This window comes from Rousettus aegyptiacus, unplaced genomic scaffold, assembly GCF_014176215.1.
Source record: "Rousettus aegyptiacus isolate mRouAeg1 unplaced genomic scaffold, mRouAeg1.p scaffold_m13_p_5, whole genome shotgun sequence".
In the NCBI taxonomy this organism is placed as follows: domain Eukaryota; kingdom Metazoa; phylum Chordata; class Mammalia; order Chiroptera; family Pteropodidae; genus Rousettus; species Rousettus aegyptiacus.
Window position 1 is genome coordinate 107,918,816 of NW_023416308.1, and position 20,106 is coordinate 107,938,921.

The window sequence follows — 20,106 nt, forward strand, 5'->3', positions numbered from 1 at the left end:
CATGCCACTATTTGACACAGTTTCATTACAAAGGATGCATTGAGGATAGAAGGAAATGGATTACTGGTCTAATAATATCCAACTATCAGACATTCATCATCATATTACCTGTCCAATTTTTATTTTATAGCTGCTTGTATAAAAGCATCAAACTAAAAAATTCTCGCTATTTCTTGTCTCAGAACATACAAATTCACATTCCGTATCTGTACCAGAGTCATGTTGCTACTTAAGTTTACAATTCTATCCTACGTTGTAATACAAATGTTACTATTTCCATCACTACTCTTATGCTTCAAGGAACTAGTTCTGAGCTACTGATTCATCTGGGATTTGGGGATCTAATTCAATACAATGGTAATCACAAAAAAGCACATGTAACAACTGTAATCAATAATGTGTAATAGACCTTCGCTGAGTGAACTGAACGTCTCATAAATGTTGGCTGAGACAAACAAAACATAATGATCAGTAGGAATGCAATGGGATATCTGGGGAAATGATCATTAATCTTACATTTCAAATTTGTAATGTGTATGAAATGCCTGCATGGCAGCTCACAGACACTCAAGGCCACACTCATCATCTACCCTGGGCCAACCTGACTTGGTGATAACATTACTGAAGAGTAAAAAGGCCAAAGAAGAGAAAAACAAAGTGATTCAGGGAGTGAGTGTCTCTCCTGGTGTGAGAGAACGAGTCCCATCTCATAGACTGAGCCATGCCTTTGGCGGGCTGGGCCTACCTGAGGGTTCTCCTCCCGTTTTGGTTTGGGTGCAGCAGGTGGAGTGATGGTGCGGCTCTCTGTTTGTTTCTCATCTGTTTCTGTATGGGATTTAATTGTCTAGGAGAGGAAAATTAAATAAAAATTCAGAATTCACTTTTTATTAAAAGAATGAAAACACAGTTTGACTGTAGTCAACAAGAATTAGAGAAGAACATACTAAAACTGGAAACATGGTGACACAGGAGGTAATATGGATTTCATTTTATAAGAAGAGAAAAATGTAAAGACCTAGTTGAAATGATTAAATCGCATAACTAGAGTAGATATGAATCTATAAATACAATTTAAATCATGCAAAAAGAAAAATCCAATGGTTTAATTCTTTTGTATAAAAATAAAGGCTACTCTCTGACTTTAATGTATTTTAGATTGTAGGGACAGTTTTCCAGAAGCAAGCTCACTCTTGTTACATATGGATCAAGCTCAAGTCCACAGAATATTGTCAAAAAAATCTTACAAACACACTCTTCTATTTTAGAACACTTACAATCACAACCTAAGAGGTTGCAGAACTACCCTCATTTGGGATATTTAAAACCTGTCTGTATCATCCATTAGAGGAGAGATGCAATTGCTAAGGAAAGGTCATCTTCCGAGAGGCTGACATCCTGACAACCTCACCTTCCAGATGCATCCACTCTAACAAAAGAAACATCAGTAGCATTATCATCTTCAAACACAAATGGCAGCTAGCAAATTGGTAGACTGGGCTTGCATACTATTCTTATCATGACCCAACAGATAATTCATTTTATGAAGCCCTCTATAAATATTGAAATGATATTAGAGAAGTGGATATAAAACTGTAAACAGAATCCCAATTTACTTTTTCAAAATTAAAAAAAGCAGATGCTAATGGTCTTTTTGTATGGCAACAACAAGTAATTAAATAAATGAGAATGAAACTGTCTGATTCTTGATGGGTAGGAGCCAAATGAAAGACTTCAGTTCTCCAGGCAGGACATCAAAAGTTCGCAAAAATCATTATGTTGTGAAATATTTTACTAGATCTGAAAAACTAACGCAATCACAGATATCCTTCTCTCTCTTGTCTACTTCCATAGTTTTCTTCTGCTTCTCATATTATTACTTCAGCAAAGTGTAAGCACCTCCTTTATCAATACTGTGGCAGCCATTGTTTGGGCTGCAATTTCTTCCCCACTGTCTGGTCATATTCCTCCTCTATACTATAAACGCCTTAAGAACAGGGATTGTTCTACACACTTTCACATCCTTTCGTGTCTAGTACAGTGCCTCACGTGGAACAGGTAGACTGTGAAGAGATGTTGATCTTCCGAGTGGGGAATATGACCTATTTCTCTCACGCGCACATTTTTGTACCAAAAAGGACACATTTACTCCATAAAACAAACTACCAAACAGGGGATCACAATGGGAAAGTAGTTTATAGTGACATTTTTAAGGTCTTGGGTGTCCAGAAAGCTTATTTTCATAACTCTCTGAACGTGGTAGAACTGTGTGGGGTTCCCCAGGGTCGCTTACTCCCATTTCCAAGGCCGAGTAAAGCATGCAGTGGTCATGCCTCTGGGGATGGGCAAACCAATTCCTCTCTGCAAAGAAAGTACCCAGGGTTCAAATTTTCTCTCTCATACAGAAGAGTACAATTATCTCAGGGTTGGACAAAGAACACCAAGAGCGTGCAAAAAAATCAAACAATCGAAACACTGGGAAGGTGTTTTTCTCTCAAGGACCTCTTGCTCTGGGGGAAGCCAGCTGCCATGTTGTGAACAGCACTATGGAGATGCCCATGTGCTGAGGAACTGAACCTCCTGCCAGCTGCCAGGGAGCAGGAAGGCCTGCCAACAACCATGTGACTGGGTGTGGAAGAGGACTATCCAGGCCGGGTCGAGCCTTGAGATGACTGCAGCCTGGCCAAATAGTTTGAATGTAAACTTGTGAGAGATCTTGAGCCAGAACCACCCAGCTAAGATGCAACTGATTCCTGACCCTCAGAAACTGTGCGGGATGATAAATATTTGTTGTTTTAAGCTGCTTAAAAGACAAAAAAACATCAGGCTCGGAGTGATATCACAGAAATGGCAGAACATAGAGCTCAAATAAGTCCTTCTCCTGAAGCAACCATTCAGGTGGCAAGACCAGAATAAACTTTTAGAATGCTGGAATCTGATTTAAAAGGTTATTGTAACTAGGGGGACACTTAATTTAAAAAAGAGGCTGCTAAATTTCAAGAAAGCATTTTTCCTTACCTACCTACAAAACCCCATTCCCTAGCTGGGCAGAGGCTGTGGGGATGGCAACTCGTGTTCCTTGTGTGGCTTGCTGGCACCAGGGGGAGCAATATGGGGCCTTGTTCTCAAAAACTTGTGGTTGTGCATTTTGGCCTTTTAGCCTGTTTGGCAGCTCCCTGAGGACTGGGTCAGAGGCTGACCTTTGTTCTGCCCACCTTGGGCTGGAGTAGCTTTCCAGATGGCATCTGATGAAAGCATCTAAAGACACATACAGTGTAAGACCTTAATGTTGTTGATAGGTTTTTGGAAACTGCAACATTAATCAATTTTACTACACACTAGTTGATAGAAACAAGAGTTGAGTTCCTACGATATATTTCTGTATATCAACTAGCCTATAGTAAAACTGGTTTCCTTATATGTCACTTTGCTTAAAGTTGTTCAACATAGTTAATTTTATGTCAATTTCACCTCAATTAAGAAAAAATAGGTTGGGAAACAACAATCAAAAACCGGATTAAGCTAAAAGTTTGGTCTCTATCAGAGATTATAAAGTCTTACCCAGAGCTGAAGCTTCTCTGCAGATATTATTTTTCGACTACAAGGTATTTAAACAGTTACCAGGTTTTTAAAAACTAGGCAATTTCTCAAAATCTCTGGATTTCTGGTTTTTCTTGAAAAAGTTTCCATATGATAAAAATTGGCTATTGTCAAGAAGTGGGTGCTTCCTTGAGGGGGAGTACACACATGACTTTGCAGTTTGCCACAGTCTCTTCCACTCTCTACTGTCTTCTTGACACCAAGGCCGAACTGTTAATTTTATCATGTTTGCCTTACTATTTTAAAAAGGAATTAAGGATGAAAGTAGGATGGTTCTTGTACTCATGTTGCCATTGAAAATGGAAAAATAAAAAGTCCAGCCTGCTTTACTCATTCATATTTCCCGTGCCACACCCACAGCTATTTGAATTTGTAAATCTTATTCTTTTTGACACTGTAAAGGCAGACATAAAACACTCTGGATAAGACTAGGACCAAGTTAACCATTTCTACCCTAAATTCCAAATTCGCCTTCTGAGACCTAGCTGCATGAATAATCAAAGTTAGGCACTTACATATACATACATGTCCTAATAGTTTCATCAATCAAGGCTAAATAAATTTGGATTGAGGGCAAAGCAAAACCCATCATTTGGTCACTTGAATCTATCTTCCCTACAACAGCATTAGCACTAACACGGAGGGTGAAGAGTCACCAGCTCAGGTTTACTAAAAGGGAAGACTGGGAATTGGGGATAACACATTGGATAATATTCTCATCTTGAAGGCAGCCCTTTTTTAGAATATATTGTGTAGGTTCCTATGCAAGGTATATAAAGAAGTAGGGGAATGGGTAGCAATCTGGCAATTCTCCCCACATAACCTGGGATTTTTTTTTCAGGAGCTGAGTCTTGGGACATATGAAGAGGTCTTGGTTGCAGGGGGTGGAACAAGGTGGATAGAAAATGAACATAATTCCTGAGAAGTGCATCAGACATAGTCTAATGGACTTTAAGTGCTTTATCTCATTCCATCATCAACAAGTGTTTAGCCCCATTTCTCACAGTGCTAGCAAGGACAAGGGCATAAAGTAGTGAGGTGGGCGCTACAATATAAGTCTGTCTGGATTTATTTGCTTGTCTGGCTAAAATATGTTTCGAGGCTCAAAGCTCTTTAAACTCTACCACGATGTAATGTGGCTTCCCATGTGGGCTAAGACAAGGGACCTCTTATACAGGATGAATAAGGAAGCTGGTGATGCCTGACAGGGGAAGAAGTGAGTCCGCTATTTTTATAACTGACATTGCCTTCTCCCTTTCCTATGCCAAGGTGGGAAGGCTCTGACTACACACCTTGCCAGGCTTGCTCCCCTGGAGGCAGAGCCTTGATGCCTGCCCCAAACGTACTAGAGGTTAAGCTCTGTGAGGGTACAGGCTTTGACTTACCCACCCTTGTATTTAGACACACGTGGCATAGTAGCTGACACATAATCACATTTTATTAAACTATCACCAAGGGAAACAGTTGAAAGAAGAAAGAAACCCAGCTAGCCTGGTCACACAGAGAATGTGGGATTCGGGTTTTGATAACTCTATGAGTAGGCTGTAAGAGGTACTTCTGTGGCTACATGTTTACATTGCTTCACTCTTAGCCCATCCATTAGATCTCTTAATGGCTATAAATGTGATATTTGAAAGAAAACATAAAAAAGAAAAGAAGGATAGTAGAGAGATGTGAAGTGAGAACATTCTGAGAACGGAGTCCAGTCTAAAGAGAATCCTTGCTGAGCTTGGTAACCGGCAGATTATTACACCAGGCAGCCTGCCAAGCTAAAAGAGCAAGGACTACTAGGCTCCTCTATTAGGTCCACAAGAGGAGAGACCACGAATTGGCACTAAAAAATAATTTTATTTTTAACTTTTAAGAATCAATGGGTATCTTTTCATGATATTATGATTAAAAGGAAAATCTCTATGAATGTGTAAGGCTAGGACATAAAAAGACATTCAAGATCTAATAAGAAAAAAGGCAAGTTACAAAATAATGTACATTGTAGTTTTTCTTTAAACATGTTAGTATGTGCCTAGATAATACGTGAAGAAATAGAACCTAAAATGTAACCTAAACTGTTAATAGCAACTTTGGGGGTATAAAATTATGGGAGAAGTTTACTCTCTTCATAGATTATTGGGTGATGTACTTTCCACAGTAAATATTTCTGTAATGTTTAAATTTTTCTTTTACAATGAATATGTATTATTATACATATTCTACATTTCTTAATCAAAAAATTAAGAAATGTAGAAATAAAATAAAACTGAAAATTCCTGTCTCCTAAAAATAGCTTTATCAAAAAAGAGGTCAAAGAGAAATAACATTAGGCAATCTAAAGTAGTTTGGAAAGCACGTCCTTTGGAACTCTAAGGCTCCTCAGAGGGGCTGTGAGGGCCAGCACAGGGCAGACGATCTCCAAACATGCCCCTATAAACACCTACTATGCCTGAGCATTTCACTTTCAATATTTTAATACTGAGGTTCTGCTGACGATAGTTTAAAATTTTCTGATCTAAAATATGTGTAAGTAACTTATTTCTCAATGTTCCTTAAAGCCTGGGGTTCGAGGAGGCTCCCCGGGAACAGAGATGTGCCCTCTACTGTGTTTTCTGAGCACAGGATTTGGTATCCAGCTTCTTAGTAAAAGGCCTGCTGCATTATGAGCTGCCTGAGTGGAAAGCCGGGTGCTTCATGCATAATGTTCCTCTGTTCAAGAAGGCCAAGGCAGCAGGAAGCCTTCTTTTTCCCCACCATCTGGTCAGCCTCTCTGAATCACAGTCAGCCATCCAGAAGCAGAAGATTCAGGATCACCAGAGACTATTTTCAGATGAATGAGAACTCAAGCCTGAGCAATTAGGTCAATGACTTTTTAAAGCAACTTTCTGAAAGAGGATGATTTTCTTTGCAAAATTCTTCTTTTTTGTCATTGGTCTTTCTTTAAATAAAATAGAGTGACTGCCTATAAATCCTTTTTCTTGTTTTTAGAAATCTATCACAGACTTAAGTATTTTTGGAAGTTACCTGTATATTTCTCTAGCCTCATTTTTTCAAGAGAAAATCTAGTTTTAGAAATATAAATAAAAGGCTTCAATGTTTGAGCTAAAATGTCTGCATCCTCTAGAGTTAAGTTATGCTTTTTAGAAATTTTAATTTTTTTATTTAGCTCTTCATTATCTGTAACACCCAGGGAAAATCTTTGAGATGAAACCTCTTTCCTTCTTTTACTTATTCTTCCTGACTTTCAGAGTCCTATCTTCATCTGGATTCTTACCTGGCCAAAACTAATAACAGCAATTTCTGTTCACTGCCTTATCTATGCTCCCCCGCCTGAGGATAGCATAAACCATCTGAATTTCTGCTTCAGAACCAGCAGGGGGAGCTCATTCATTCAGGACTCTGATCCATCTACAAAGGGGGATAATGGGAAAAGCAACCCAACTTTCTCAAGAAGGGACCTTCTGCATTATAGATAAGTTAGGACATGATAAGCAACAGGTGATCAACAATGGTGCTGAGATAAAGGGCCGCTGAAAAGATGTATCTAGAGACAGCCCAGCCTCGATGGCAAGGCTGCTGTCCAAAGCAGGTGCATACTCTTGCCTGTACCTGTTTTTCAAGGCTTGGCTTGCTAAGCTGTACAGTTTGAGGTCCAGCGAGTCTGGTCCCTGGAGTAGCTATCACAATGCTGGTGAGCTGGGCCATGGGGAACGTTTTGGCTATTGTTGCAGTCTGCCCATTGACGACGCGGACGGGATGAATGGAATTCTGGGAGGTAGGGAGGGTCGTGGGGGTGAACTTGGTCAGCATGACGGGCCTCTGGATAAGTTGAGGAGCTGCAAGCATGGGAGGAGGTGCTGGGGCAATAGGAATGTTATTCTGGGTCACAGGCTTGGGTCGAACCTATGGGGAAAGAGAATAATAATTATATTACTTAAAGAAATTTCTGAAGTCCTATAAGTCAAAGATGTTGCTGGAGCTTCTTACTACCTATGTGAAATATTTAGTACAAATGTTTATGAATATTCATTTTGGTTTATCCATTATATAGCTCTCGAGATACATAATCTTACAAAAGACTCATCAGCTCTTAAGAGGGTCCAAATACTACCCTAGAATGCAGTTCTTCTGCTTACAAACCTAGCTACTTCTCCTATACATCATGCGGGCTCCTCAGATTGAGGTCAAATGCCCAACCCAGAGACTGGTCCGACCCAGAACTTGTCCCCGGAGCATGGTAATAATGCTGCCAATGACCTTAATCCACATGTTAAATGTCTTCCTGCCCACGGCTTCGGTTCACCCCCATCTGTGGCCCTTTAACTAACTCCCCATCTTGGCCACTCCTCTCAGTCTCTTTTGTGGGCTTCCTTCTCTTCTGTCTAATCCCAAATGTAAGTATTTCTCAGGATTTTGACCTGGAACCCCTTTTTTCCTCAATGTCCTTGCTCCTCCTGGGAGTTCTCACCCATCCCATGGCTTCACTTATCATCTTCCACAGTTGTATCTCAGACATTTCTTGAACTTCAGAATCATATATTTGACTGCCTGTTAGACATCTACACTTGAAATTCCCACAGAAGTTCAGAATCGACGTGTCTGAAACTCATCAATTTCTTACTCCAACCCTCTTTTCCTCCCATAATCATCCTCAGTAAATAGCCTTGCTTGCTAAACTTGAGAATCATTCGTGAAGCAGAGATGCTTTCGTCTCTGCTTCCTGAAGCCTCATCAAATATGTCTACTTTACGCCCTCACTGCCACTACTCTACCTTAAATGTGGCAGGAAATTGTGATTAAAAATATGGGGTCAGTCTTGCCTGGGTTCCAATCCTGGGTCTACCACTTACTAACTATATAACCTTAGGCAACATATCTGATCCCTCAAAGCTAGTATTTTTCAAACTTTCTAAACTGTGACCCTATGGGAAAAATCCTTTGCCCTTATGCATGAGAGTCTGACCTTCAGTTAACACTCTAGCTCTGTCCCCCTGGAAACCTGATAAGGGTAAGAATGTCAACTATATTACCAGGTAACACCACTTATGATAAAAATGACCTCTTATTGCTAAACTGAATTGGAATGCAGAGAATTATAAATGACTGATAGGACACCATGCTTTGGGCTTTCCAAAGTAGGGTGACTCTTATAATTGGGTATATCTATTGTGGGGACCTTAATCCATGTGTATGGAATCGTTACAAGACATATTGGCCCCTGTGAGGCATAAGGCTTCTGTGCCAGGGGGGCTCTCCCACTGTCCTGATAAAGATCTCACTTCCCTGCACCTGAGCTATCCCCGGACAGCTGCAGGGACTGCTGTACGAGCACTGCAGCGACTCCACCAAAAAAAAACGTCTGATGCCGAGCAAGGGCTGGCAAGCTCTGGTTTCCGTCCTGTATCGTTCCAAGTGAACTAAGGCCAAGTGCGGCCCTTGACAGCCTTGTGAATGTTTAGCTGAACCGAAGATGACTCTGTGGTGGGTGCTGCAGACACAGAGTAGAAGACATTTCACTGTAACCAGTACACACATATAGACATATATCTCTATCTTTACAAAATAAAAACTTCTTGAAACAATACTTAGCTGCTATACACTTTAATATTTCCTATTATGTTTTGTTCGTTTTATTTAAAAACTCTGCATGTAAGCCACTAAATTGATTTCACAGCCTACTAATAGGTCATGATTCACCATTTAAAATACATGGACTGAACCTTAGATTCCTTATCTAAAAAAGAGTAATACCTATTTCATAGGGTTGTTATGAGTATTAAAATAGCCCATGTAAAGTGCCTGCACAGTGTCACATAGCAAGAGTCTCTGACCATTAGCTAGCTATTATTGTTGTTGACAATATCCTAACTGCTCTTCCTCCCAACAGGCTTGACCACCTCCAGTCTATTCCCCACACAGTGGCAAGACGGAATTTCCTAAAAACAAACATCTGATCATGCCAACTGCTTATCTGAAAATGCTTTAATGGCTTCCCACTCTTCCTGGGGTAACACCTCACACAGTTTATGAGGTTTGGCAGGCTCTAGCCCGATGGGCTTTTCCAGCTTTGTCTCTTACTCTAGCCTGAGTCAGCCACATGGTCCACTGCCCTCAGCCACACTCAATCTCTGTTGGTTCCTTAGGCTTACATGCATCTCTCCATTCTAGACTTATGAATATGCTCTGCCCTTTGCCTGGATCATTTTTATTCTTCCTGCAAAACTTTGTCAGGCTAATTTTACTAAGGCTTTAGGTCTCAGGTAGAATGTCAACTCTTCAAGGAAATGTTCTGTAATACCCTTAAGAATGAGCTGGGTTTCCCTCCATGTGTTCTTAGACCGCTCTGTGCTCCCAGTGTAACTGCCTGTACATGTGTCTGAAGCGAAGGGCAGGGAGATGTCTGTCTTAGAAACTGACACACCCATAGGACTTAAGTGCCTTTTTTGAAACATGAGGTGTTTATTAAGAATTCATCTTATATATGACTAAATCCACGTTATCTCATGTGAATGTTACCTAACGCCACCCTGAAAGCAATCTAGAAATCACTTATAGCCGCTAACTACAAAATTCCTTTCTCTTCTGAAGCCTCAGATAGGAATTCCCAGCCTTTCTACCAGGCAAGTCAACTCCCCTCAAGGTCCCAACTGGGGCAACCTTGACATCCTTCCAGTAGAATGGTCAGGTCAGCCCATTGCTGGAAGAATACTCTCAGGAGAATACGGGCAAGCAGAGCTTGCTCAGGCCTAGACAGCAAGTCCCGGGTTAGACCCCCAGTCAAAATCTCTATGAGCAAGGCTTTGTGCTTAAGTGTGATGCTCTGCCATCACTTTCCAGAGTAGAACTGAATGGTTTCTACTAGTTAGTTGGCTGTCATTTCCGTCCCTGTTCTTTTTGGCATAAAGGTGGAAAAAAGTCATATTTACATTTCTGCCCCCCTAGCAGGCAGGTTTTAGCTAAAATCTTCCAGTAAGTTAACATTATAAGGTTTAATATGGTGTTAGCATAATTTTTTTTTAATTTAGAAAATTTTCCTTTCCTCACATGTCCCTGCCTTTGGTCACTACTGAGAAACCCAGATGATAAAAAGGGCCCATGAGGCTTTTGGTCCCACCTAGCCTACCACAAGGTTTGTCATTGGTTTACTCACCTGTGGAAGAAAGTTTGGGCGTGGAGTGAGTCTAGGAGGAGGGATAAACTGTGGTACTTTAATGGGCTGAGGAGGTGTTGCCTGAACCTGCTAAAAAATAAGAAAGATACATCAACGAGAGGGGACAACAACTGTTCAATATCAAAGTTAGGCATTCTAAAAGAATTGTCAGCATCACTATTCTCTGGATCAGACAATATCTGCTACAAGCTTTGGCTACAGAGTTAACCATGTGAATTAACACTGCCTAAGAAACGGTTTTACTCTCCCGCCTGCATGATTTACCCCATTACAGTGAACCAACCACACTTCTGCCTCCTCACATACCTAATGTAAAACATGCAGGCTCAGCAATCTTAGACAATTTCCCTTTTCCGACACTCAAGAACACTTGCACTTACAAATTTTAAAAATCAAGACTGGATCCAAAGTAAAATCAAACTTGCTGCCTGGTCAAATGGGTTCTTTCCTAACATAAGCGTTTTATCTAACAGTGAATGGCTTTATTCGTATAGAGATTTTTCTAACTCTCAGTAGCTGACTGAGTTATCTGGTTGCTTCTCTAAAGATTCCTGGGTAAGTGGTGAAGCTTCACTTTATTGCTCTCTAGTTTCACTCATCACTAGTCATCATTCAAAAGCCACCAAGAGCTCTTAGCTGCTGTTTTAGGAAAAAGCTTTTAAACCACAACTTGGATTTATTTCCAAGCTTCTGAGAACATCGGTTTCTAAATGCTTTACTCTAGAAATCTCATAAACAATTTTGTTCAAGTACTTCTTCCTTCAAGGGATTTTTTTTTTTTTTTTTCCTGATAGACCTTGGATATGGACACTATTAACTTGTGAGTTTCTTGAATATTTTTAAAGTGCTCCAACTAACTCCAGTACTTCCTGGGTGCAGTCGAGGGATAGTGAACTAAAAAAATTCAGCAAGGAGTTTCCTGAATCAGTAATATAGCACCAGAGAATTTAAGAACTCATGTTTCACAGGAAGGGCCATGGATAGGAGGGAGAGATCCAGGAAACTGTGTATGCCTCTGTGAAGAATATTTTCCCCGCTCAAGTCAAGTCGTACTTTGACCTCAGGTAATGTACTGAGTGAGTTTTAGTCCTTGATGTCAGGACACCTCCATAGTTATTCGAGCAGACAGCAGGAATGGCACATTCCCTAGTCAACCCCAAAGGGGAATGTGATATAGCAGAGTGATGGAGACTGAAAAATCCAGCAGGAGCATAAAATGGATATACTCTACAAACGCATATCCTGAACCCTCTCATGTGGGCACACATGAGTAGCAGCTGCTGGCTTACCAGAGTGACTGTGTTTTTTGCCACAATTTGGACAGCCTCTGCCCCAGGCCCAGTGACCTTACTAGACGTCTGGAGGTTGACTGGTGTGTTCTGCACATCAGTGCTGAGCACAGCCTTCTGACTGTTGATGGCGGTCACCATAGCAATGGTAGGTCTCTGGCCCACAACAGAGGCAGGCATGGTCGCAGTTGCTGCTTTCAAGACGAGAGGTAGTGTCTTTGTGGTAATCATAGAAGCTGTAGTTACAGTCTTCTAGGAGACATGGAGAACAGATATTAGGAAAGTGAAGTGTGATCCCACTAAACAATACACTGCTAACCCCCAGAGGAAAACAAAGCAATAATTCTCATAATCAAGTTTCTTTGTATAACATTTCTTTTGTGTACATAGAGCACATATTTTACTACACAGAAAGACAATCCCTAATCTGCCAGAGTTCTCAGTTAGCTTCAAGTTCATAGCCATAACTGCAGACTAGTATGAGCACAGGCTTTTCAACAATGAATGAGGTGGTTTTACATATAAAGAATGAGTGTACCTCTTTTTTCTGGTTTTTCTAATTCTTTGCTTGCTCTCAATTTAAACTTTGAAGAAGTTGCAAATCACTGAGGCACAGGCCATCTCTATCCTCAACTGCTACAACCTCATCAATAGAAAGAAAGCCATCATATAATTCTGATTATCTGCCTTCTGTGACACAAAGGCTGGGACAAAAGAAATGTGTCTTCATTCTTTTGCCTGGCACCCTAGAGAGGTGGAAGGGAACCTCACATGAGGATTAGCATAATTGTTGCCTCAGAGGCCGTAAATCCCAAACACTAGATAATAAAACCTATTAACCAACTAGTATAGTAAATACTAGCTCTTGATACCAAAGGGGATGAGTCACTACCTATAATCTTTTCTCTGGAGAACTGCTGCAGAAGTGATCAAAGATCCAGTGAAACATGACAAGGTGGAAACAAAAACCAGTCTCAAAAGGCCTTATAGATCAGAGGATGAACTGAGGCGAGTTCATGAACTTATGATACTCCATGAGTGCTATTAAAGCTTTAAAGCTGTATTTTCTAGACTATTTACTAGAGTAAGTAAAGGAGCCAGTTAGAGAACAAGAAAATATGAATAACCTTATTACATGGCATACACACCTATCTAGTGTTACCATTCAATCAAGATACAGACATTTCAGGACCATGAAAATGTATCTGCTCCAATTTGGTGGTTCTGATTTTGATACTATCCTACCTTTTTATTTTTACTTTACACTTGCACTGTCCAATTTGGTAGCTACTAGCCACATCTGGCCATTTAAATTTAAATAAAACAAAATAAAATTAAAAGAGCAGTTCATCAGTCACACTAGCCACATTTCAAGTGCTGAACAGCCACATGAGGCTAGCAACTGGACAGCGGGGATTCCCAACAGTGTAGAAAGTCCTACTGGACAGCATTGCTCTAAACCAGTGAAAGGAACCCAGCTCTCCCCAAAACAGATCTGGACAAATTCCTCTGTGAACTTCTTTTTCAGGGTCTATATAAGTATTTGTGTATTAAGTTGTATGGTTCTAGGTAATTATTTCCATTTTCTGCTTTAAAAACATACACATAGGCATGTATCACTTAATCTTTTAATATCTTTTTTCCTTTTAACCACAAATTTAATGATCTGGCCTCATCTATTCCATCATAGCTTCATCGGCCACCTTTATTAATGCTTGTCTTTAAAATTATCCAGTTCTTTGTTTTCTCTTCTCTAAGTCAACAACACAGGAGTGGCTATTCTCCATTCTGTTGCCCCCGCAAATGTGAAATGGGAGTAAAAGGGGAATACTGATATTTATTTTGGGGGTTACAAGTCATCTACTATTTATCAGTGATTAAACCAAAAAGAGCTAAATGCTATTTATTATTAGGAATGTTATAGTAGTGTAGCAGCAAGCACTGACTTTACATTACCAGCTATTCGTAATAAGTGTTTTCAACCGGTGTGACATTAGCTTTATCTTTTCATTTAAAACATTTAAATAGAGAGAACTTCTGAAGTGGTAAGAAAGTCACATTAGATGGCAATAATCCTGGTGTCACCGTGGGTCACAGAAGCGAAGCTCTAATCAGCAGAACTTACTGACATGGGTTTTAAAAACAGTTGTACATGTTATTGCTTTAAAAGAGGTCAATGTACTTCTGTTTGAAACATCCTTGGTCCAGGCAAATCATTATCCATACTTTGAATAACCCTAAAGTGATTATTCTAAAAAGTGAGTTAAAACCTCAAACTCACCTGAATTATATACTTACCATTAACTGCAACACTTAAAAAACATAGAAACCTAACAAGCTTATTCACCTCTCAGGTTAGCATTTTTATTTTACTTTATAAATATTCAGTTGTGGCTAATTTCACTACATGTATTCTAGCACCTATATAACACTTTTTGTATATACAGGCACAAGACCTAGAACTATATACATCAAAGAAAACTTTTTGAAAAATATATTTACTATTTATTGACACCAGGTATTGACATAAGTATAGCTTAGATCTTTATCCTAGGCATGGTGCTTATTCTAAGTATAAGGAATATAAACCAAGCTCTCAGAGTGTTGTTGAGTGTAGATGACAGAGAATCTAGAATTTTAGTTTTGAAATCCAAGCCTAATGAAAACTTTTGAATTGTTCGGGCAGGAGGAAGAGAAAATGAAGAGGAAAGGTGTCCAACAACAACAAAAATTATTTTTATGGAAGCCGTGATTAGTCTTTGGCTGGCTGATGCTGTCCAAGTAGGATCACATCAAGAGAAGACAGCAAGCTTCCCGACCCTTCTGGTGAAGAGGTTCTTTAATTCTAACAAAACCCCAACTGCATGAAGTGGAAATTAATGCAGGAATAAATGGCAAATAGCAATAACAGTAAAATCCTTTCCACTTTTTTGCTATTATTATTTTTGTATACCTACAAAGCATGAAGTATTGATTTAAAATAGACTCCAATGTACGAATCAGAATTTAGAGGGATTATTATCATGGGCTCTAATTAACTTCCACATCTATTTTAGACTATTTTCTTTGTTTAATTTTGAAAGTAAGGTCACTGTTGCACATTCAAACAACTACAAATAGAACCCTGCATTTTTGTCTATAGGGTTTATTTTCTGTTCATTTTTGTTAATGGCATGCTTCTCTACATTTGTATTATATCATAAAAATGACAGGATTGTGAATATAAGTTGAAGGGTATACCTAAATTCAACTGTTTCATTCTTTCATTTTTTTTCTGTCGATGAAAAATATTTCAAAGTATACATACAAGCATGAGTTGGAGTTAACTAAGTAAAGGAAACTGCCCTTCCCAACTCCCCTAGGCCTTGGTAGATGCTAATCACCTGGTTGAGATTAAAAAACTTTCTCTTCCGAGCATCTCTGTCTAACCATGCTGACTGCTACTTCATATTCCTTTCTGAACTCAGAAATTCAACATATGCCATATACAACTTCCTATTTGTTCTTGGCCTCATGAATCTTTAGATACTCCCTATGACTGCCAAGAACCCCAAAAGTTTTGTCATGCACGAGGGGTGGGGGGAGGGGGTGGAGAGTGGAGGTGGGGGGTGCACAAATGAGCCTCTTCCTACTTTTCTGGCTTTATTTCCTTTGCTATCATTTCCTGGCCATGTATTTACTCTTCTGATGCCATACTTTCATGTTCACTCTTCTCTACACCTGTGATGCTCTTCTCTCTGTGTCCATCACTGAAATCTCACTTATCTGTCAAGGCCCTGCTCAAATGCCATCTCCTTTATGAGACACTCTTTGATCCATCTAGTCAAAATTACTCTGTCCTCTGGTATTTTCATTTTGTTCTTCTTTGTTAGCTGTTTACATCTTCCTCTCCTTCTCTAAAATTTTTAAATTCTTGAAAATAGAAATTCAGTCTTATTTGTGAATCTATCCTCTACATTGCTCAGCATAGTGCTTACATACAGAAGAGACACAATAAATATTTACAGAATGAATGAAAATAATTATCATGGTATATAAGATCCTAAGCAGGAACCGTTATTACTTCTTTGTATAGAGAATGCTCAGTAAATACTGATTGGTAGTTTACTGTAAAAACAAAAACCTAGACCATCTTTTGGCTTTTAACATTAAACATCTGCACTAAACAAAAGAATATAATACAAAAGAAGCTCAGATAAATTAATTAAAGGTATCAGGTGGGATACCAGATAGAGAGATGCCTTTTACACAGCACTGTTTTGGTATGGCCCTAGGCCCCTCACTGTCACCGTCCCAAAGCAGCATATAACTCAAATTACCAGGAAGGGAACAGTAAATATTTTCTATGATTTGTGTGACATGGAAGATTACTTGAACAGGAAGTTTCCATGGGTTAAGAGAGAAAACTCCTGTGTACCGGGAAACAATGGAGTGTGCTACACTCCTTGCATGTAAACACTTTCTGATCAAACTGCACTTTGGAAAGAGAACCACCTATCCCAACTCTGTTTAACCCTCCAACAAAGTAATCTGGCAGGCAATCTTTCAGAAAAAACACAAGTCCTGGTCAGGGGGTTTTAAGTTTGAATACTTAATTTTCAAACTACCTTAGGGTGGAGATTAGGGTAAAAATTGTATAGGCTGCTCTAGCTATCTGATTTACAATAGGGATTCTTTTTTACCCTCTTTGGCATTTTACATAATGGTTTTCTTTGTTGTTACTGTTGTTATATAACAATATAGAAGAGTAGTGAACGGCCAGATTTTTTAGTGAGAATATCTGGGTTCAAATCTTGGCTCTACTAAGTACTACGTATATGATTTTAGGTAATTACTTAATCTCCTTGTGCCTTAGTTTTCATTTCTAAAAACTAGAGATAATAATAATACCACCTTCCTTATTAGGATTGGGGTGAGGATTATGTATATTATATATGTAAAGCACTCAGAAAATTATCACTATATAGTAGCCTCTATTAAATGTTAATTATCGTTAGCAATTTTTAGTTTTTATAAGGAATGCATTATTCACTTGCAAAAAATGTTGTTTATAAACAAATTTGATGTCCATAAAACGTGAAGAACCAAATATAATATCTTCCTCTACATATAAAGATATAGTAAAGACTAGGTGTTGGTAGGTAAGAGATGTCCACACTTAGATTTCAAAAGATCTAAGTCCTTGAAATCATGTACAAAAATGAGTGAATGAAGTGTGAATGTGTATTTTTCTGGGAATGTGATCCAAAGCTTTTGACAGAGTCTTAAAGAGTTCTGTGACCACCAAGAATCAAGACCCACTGCTCAACTGTCCCATTTTAAAAGTTTGATCCATATTACGTATATGTGCGTAAAGATCAAGTTTGAATAATTTTCTTGATCGACTGTCATGTTCAAATATGCCCTTTTTGTGTATCTTGATTGCCTTGCTATCCTTATATTATGTGCTAGTTTAAATGCTCTTTGCAGTACAATCATTTGCACAGCTATATCAAGTTAGAATATTATTAAGCTTCAAACTCCTTAGTTCTAGTTTGGACCTGTAGCTTCCACTTCAGATTTCTTTCGGTATAGTATAACAGGATTCATATTCTCTAGAATATGGGCTAAGAAATGAATGTTTTGTTTCTATGAATAATGGAAATATATCACCCTTCTAAATGCCTTTTTCTACCTGGTCCCAGGGGCACTGACCCTGAAATATCTCCATGCCTTTTTGCTAAGAAATCCAGAAAAACGATTCCAGAGGTGATCAAGTCACACAAACTTTTAGAATGAGTGCAAACAAATACTTCCAGAAATACAAAATAAGACTTTACTTCTGTTCTAATACAGAGAAGAGATTTTTCTTTGTCACCGATTACCATTTCTCCTTCTTTGGAAAAGGGGCAAATCATTTAACTTTTGCTCCTCAGTAATGTTTCCTTCTGATAATGAATTTCTACTGATTCTTATCCCAGTTATAATACAAAAAAGGAAACAAAAGTAACTTTTGTTTAGTGACAGCTGAGCTTAATAAAACCTGTAACAGGACCCATTTTTACATGACCAATAACAAATCAATCTGCAATACGAAGCCTGCAAGCTCCAGCCACACTTTTACCTGTGAAGCAGTCAGATTGGGAGAGGGTGCAGCCGACTGGGCGTGGTGGTGGTGGTACTGCTGTTGTTGCTGTAGCTGCTGTAGTGGTTGCTGCTGTGCTGTTTGTAGTTTGTTTTCTGATTGTGGCAATGGCTGTATTTGGAACTTGTCTGGTTGTTCTTGCTTTACTATCAGGTTCTTCCGTAGCTGTTCAACTACTCTTTTCTACCAAATGAAGACAAAAAAATAAAATCTATCAGGACAGTGTTCTATTGTTCTCTGACGACTTTGATCTGAAACTTGTTACAACATCTAAAATTCAGATTTGACAAATAAGAAATCCATGGTATAAGAAACGTTTATATATAAAGGTAAACTGAGGCACACATATGAGAAGAAAAGCTAATAGAAGTCATGCTAGATCTCAGATTTCGTGATTAACATTAGCTTAGCATGCTAGGTTGGAAGGGCAGTACAGGGTAGCAGTAAAGACGCGACTCTAGAGACAGACTGCCTCAATTCAAACTTCAGTTTTGGTAATTACTGGCTGTTTGATGTTGGTCAAGTTACTGTAAAAGGAGGTGACTACCAATATCCTCAGCATTCTTACAAGTACCAAACAAGCTGCTATATGCAGAGTACTCAGAACTGTGATCGGCACATGGTTGGTCATTTTTCTTTTTGCATCTGGCAACAAAGATACCAGCCATACTAATTTTTGTTAAACAAACATCATGTATCTATGCCAGATTTAAACGTTAAACAGGCTTTTAAGCAAAGAACCCCTGATCTCAGTAATATGCAATAAAAACAATAGACATTCTAAATTACTGAAATGTATAACTCATGAGCAGGACTCCTTTGGTAGGCTAGTATCTGGTGAAACACATTTAGGCAGAGTACACCTTCGGTTACATGCAATAAGAATTTAAAATTAAGGTTTCTTAAATTTTCTAGACCTTGTTCAAAACCAAGAAAAATGTGTACTTAGATACCTTCATTACTCCGAAATACATTTCAACAGGATGTACACTCCATGAGGGCAAGGATTTATTTTGTTCACAACTATACTATGCACCTAAGTCAATGTCCTCATTCTCTTTACATGATATGTAAAGTGATGGGACCCAAGACCATCAAATGGCTCAGAGAATATGTAAAATCCATTTGGGGCCAGACCTGGGTTCCAACTATCCTGCCCTAACAGACAAAAGAAAGTATAAGCAGCACTCCTCTCGTACACTTTCAAGTGGGTTCACTAACTCAGGTTTGTTATTTCTGATAAAAATGGATTGCCATTTTCTAATTATGAATGGAGAAAAAGAAGTGAAGGATGATCTTTCAGTAGAGTTAAGTAAAATCAAAGGACAAAGGTTGATTTTCAAATTCTTGCTTAAGATTCTAACCAACTTCATTACACATACTGTCTAACACAGTGGTCCCCAATCTTTCTGGCACCAGGGACTGGTGCTCCTATGAGAATCTAACGCCTGGTGATCTGAGGTGGAGCTGAGCTGGTGATGCTAGTGCTGAGGAGCAGCTGCCAATACAGATGAAGCTTCATGCTCCCCTGCCTGCCGCTTACCTCCTGCTGTGTGGCCTGGTTCCTAACAGGCCACAGACCCATACTGGTCTGTGGCCCAGGCATTGAGGGACTCCTGTTCTAAAGAATCCAAACCTGCAGGTTACCTGCTTAACATATAGAACCTTAAAATACTGAAAAAATAGATTTTTAAAAAACTTAAGTCAATACAAAATACATTACTGAAAGAATTTTTCATGTTTTTATTATTGATTCTTTTTAGGCAATGAAAATGCCACATAAAGGCCATTTTTTTGGGGGGGGAAGTCTAACACTTCATCTTTCAGCAGTAAAATATTAAAAAGGATGCAGAGTCCAATGTCTTTGCAAAAATCACCTGCAGAATAAAAATGTAAGTTAATAAAAATATCTAATGCTTATTAAAATTAACTTT

At 39.0% G+C, this 20,106-nt stretch overlaps 1 protein-coding gene across 14 annotated transcripts in view; it reads right to left on the reverse strand.

Annotated features, from left to right (window-relative positions):
* Positions 1-20,106, reverse strand: part of PHF21A (PHD finger protein 21A) — a 151,654-nt gene that overhangs the window by 17,270 nt on the left and 114,278 nt on the right. For 10 of the 14 annotated variants that reach the window (XM_016146788.2, XM_016146786.2, XM_016146777.2 and 7 more), the window contains 5 exons: positions 18,152-18,355; positions 12,049-12,300; positions 10,739-10,828; positions 7,198-7,491; positions 746-844 (listed from right to left, as the gene is read on the reverse strand). In XM_016146788.2, coding sequence (XP_016002274.1) covers positions 746-844; positions 7,198-7,491; positions 10,739-10,828; positions 12,049-12,300; positions 18,152-18,355 — 939 coding nt within the window. The remainder of the gene's footprint in view (positions 1-745; positions 845-7,197; positions 7,492-10,738; positions 10,829-12,048; positions 12,301-18,151; positions 18,356-20,106) is intronic. The other 4 variants (XM_016146782.2, XM_036221251.1, XM_016146783.2 and 1 more) reach the window with 2 other exon arrangements.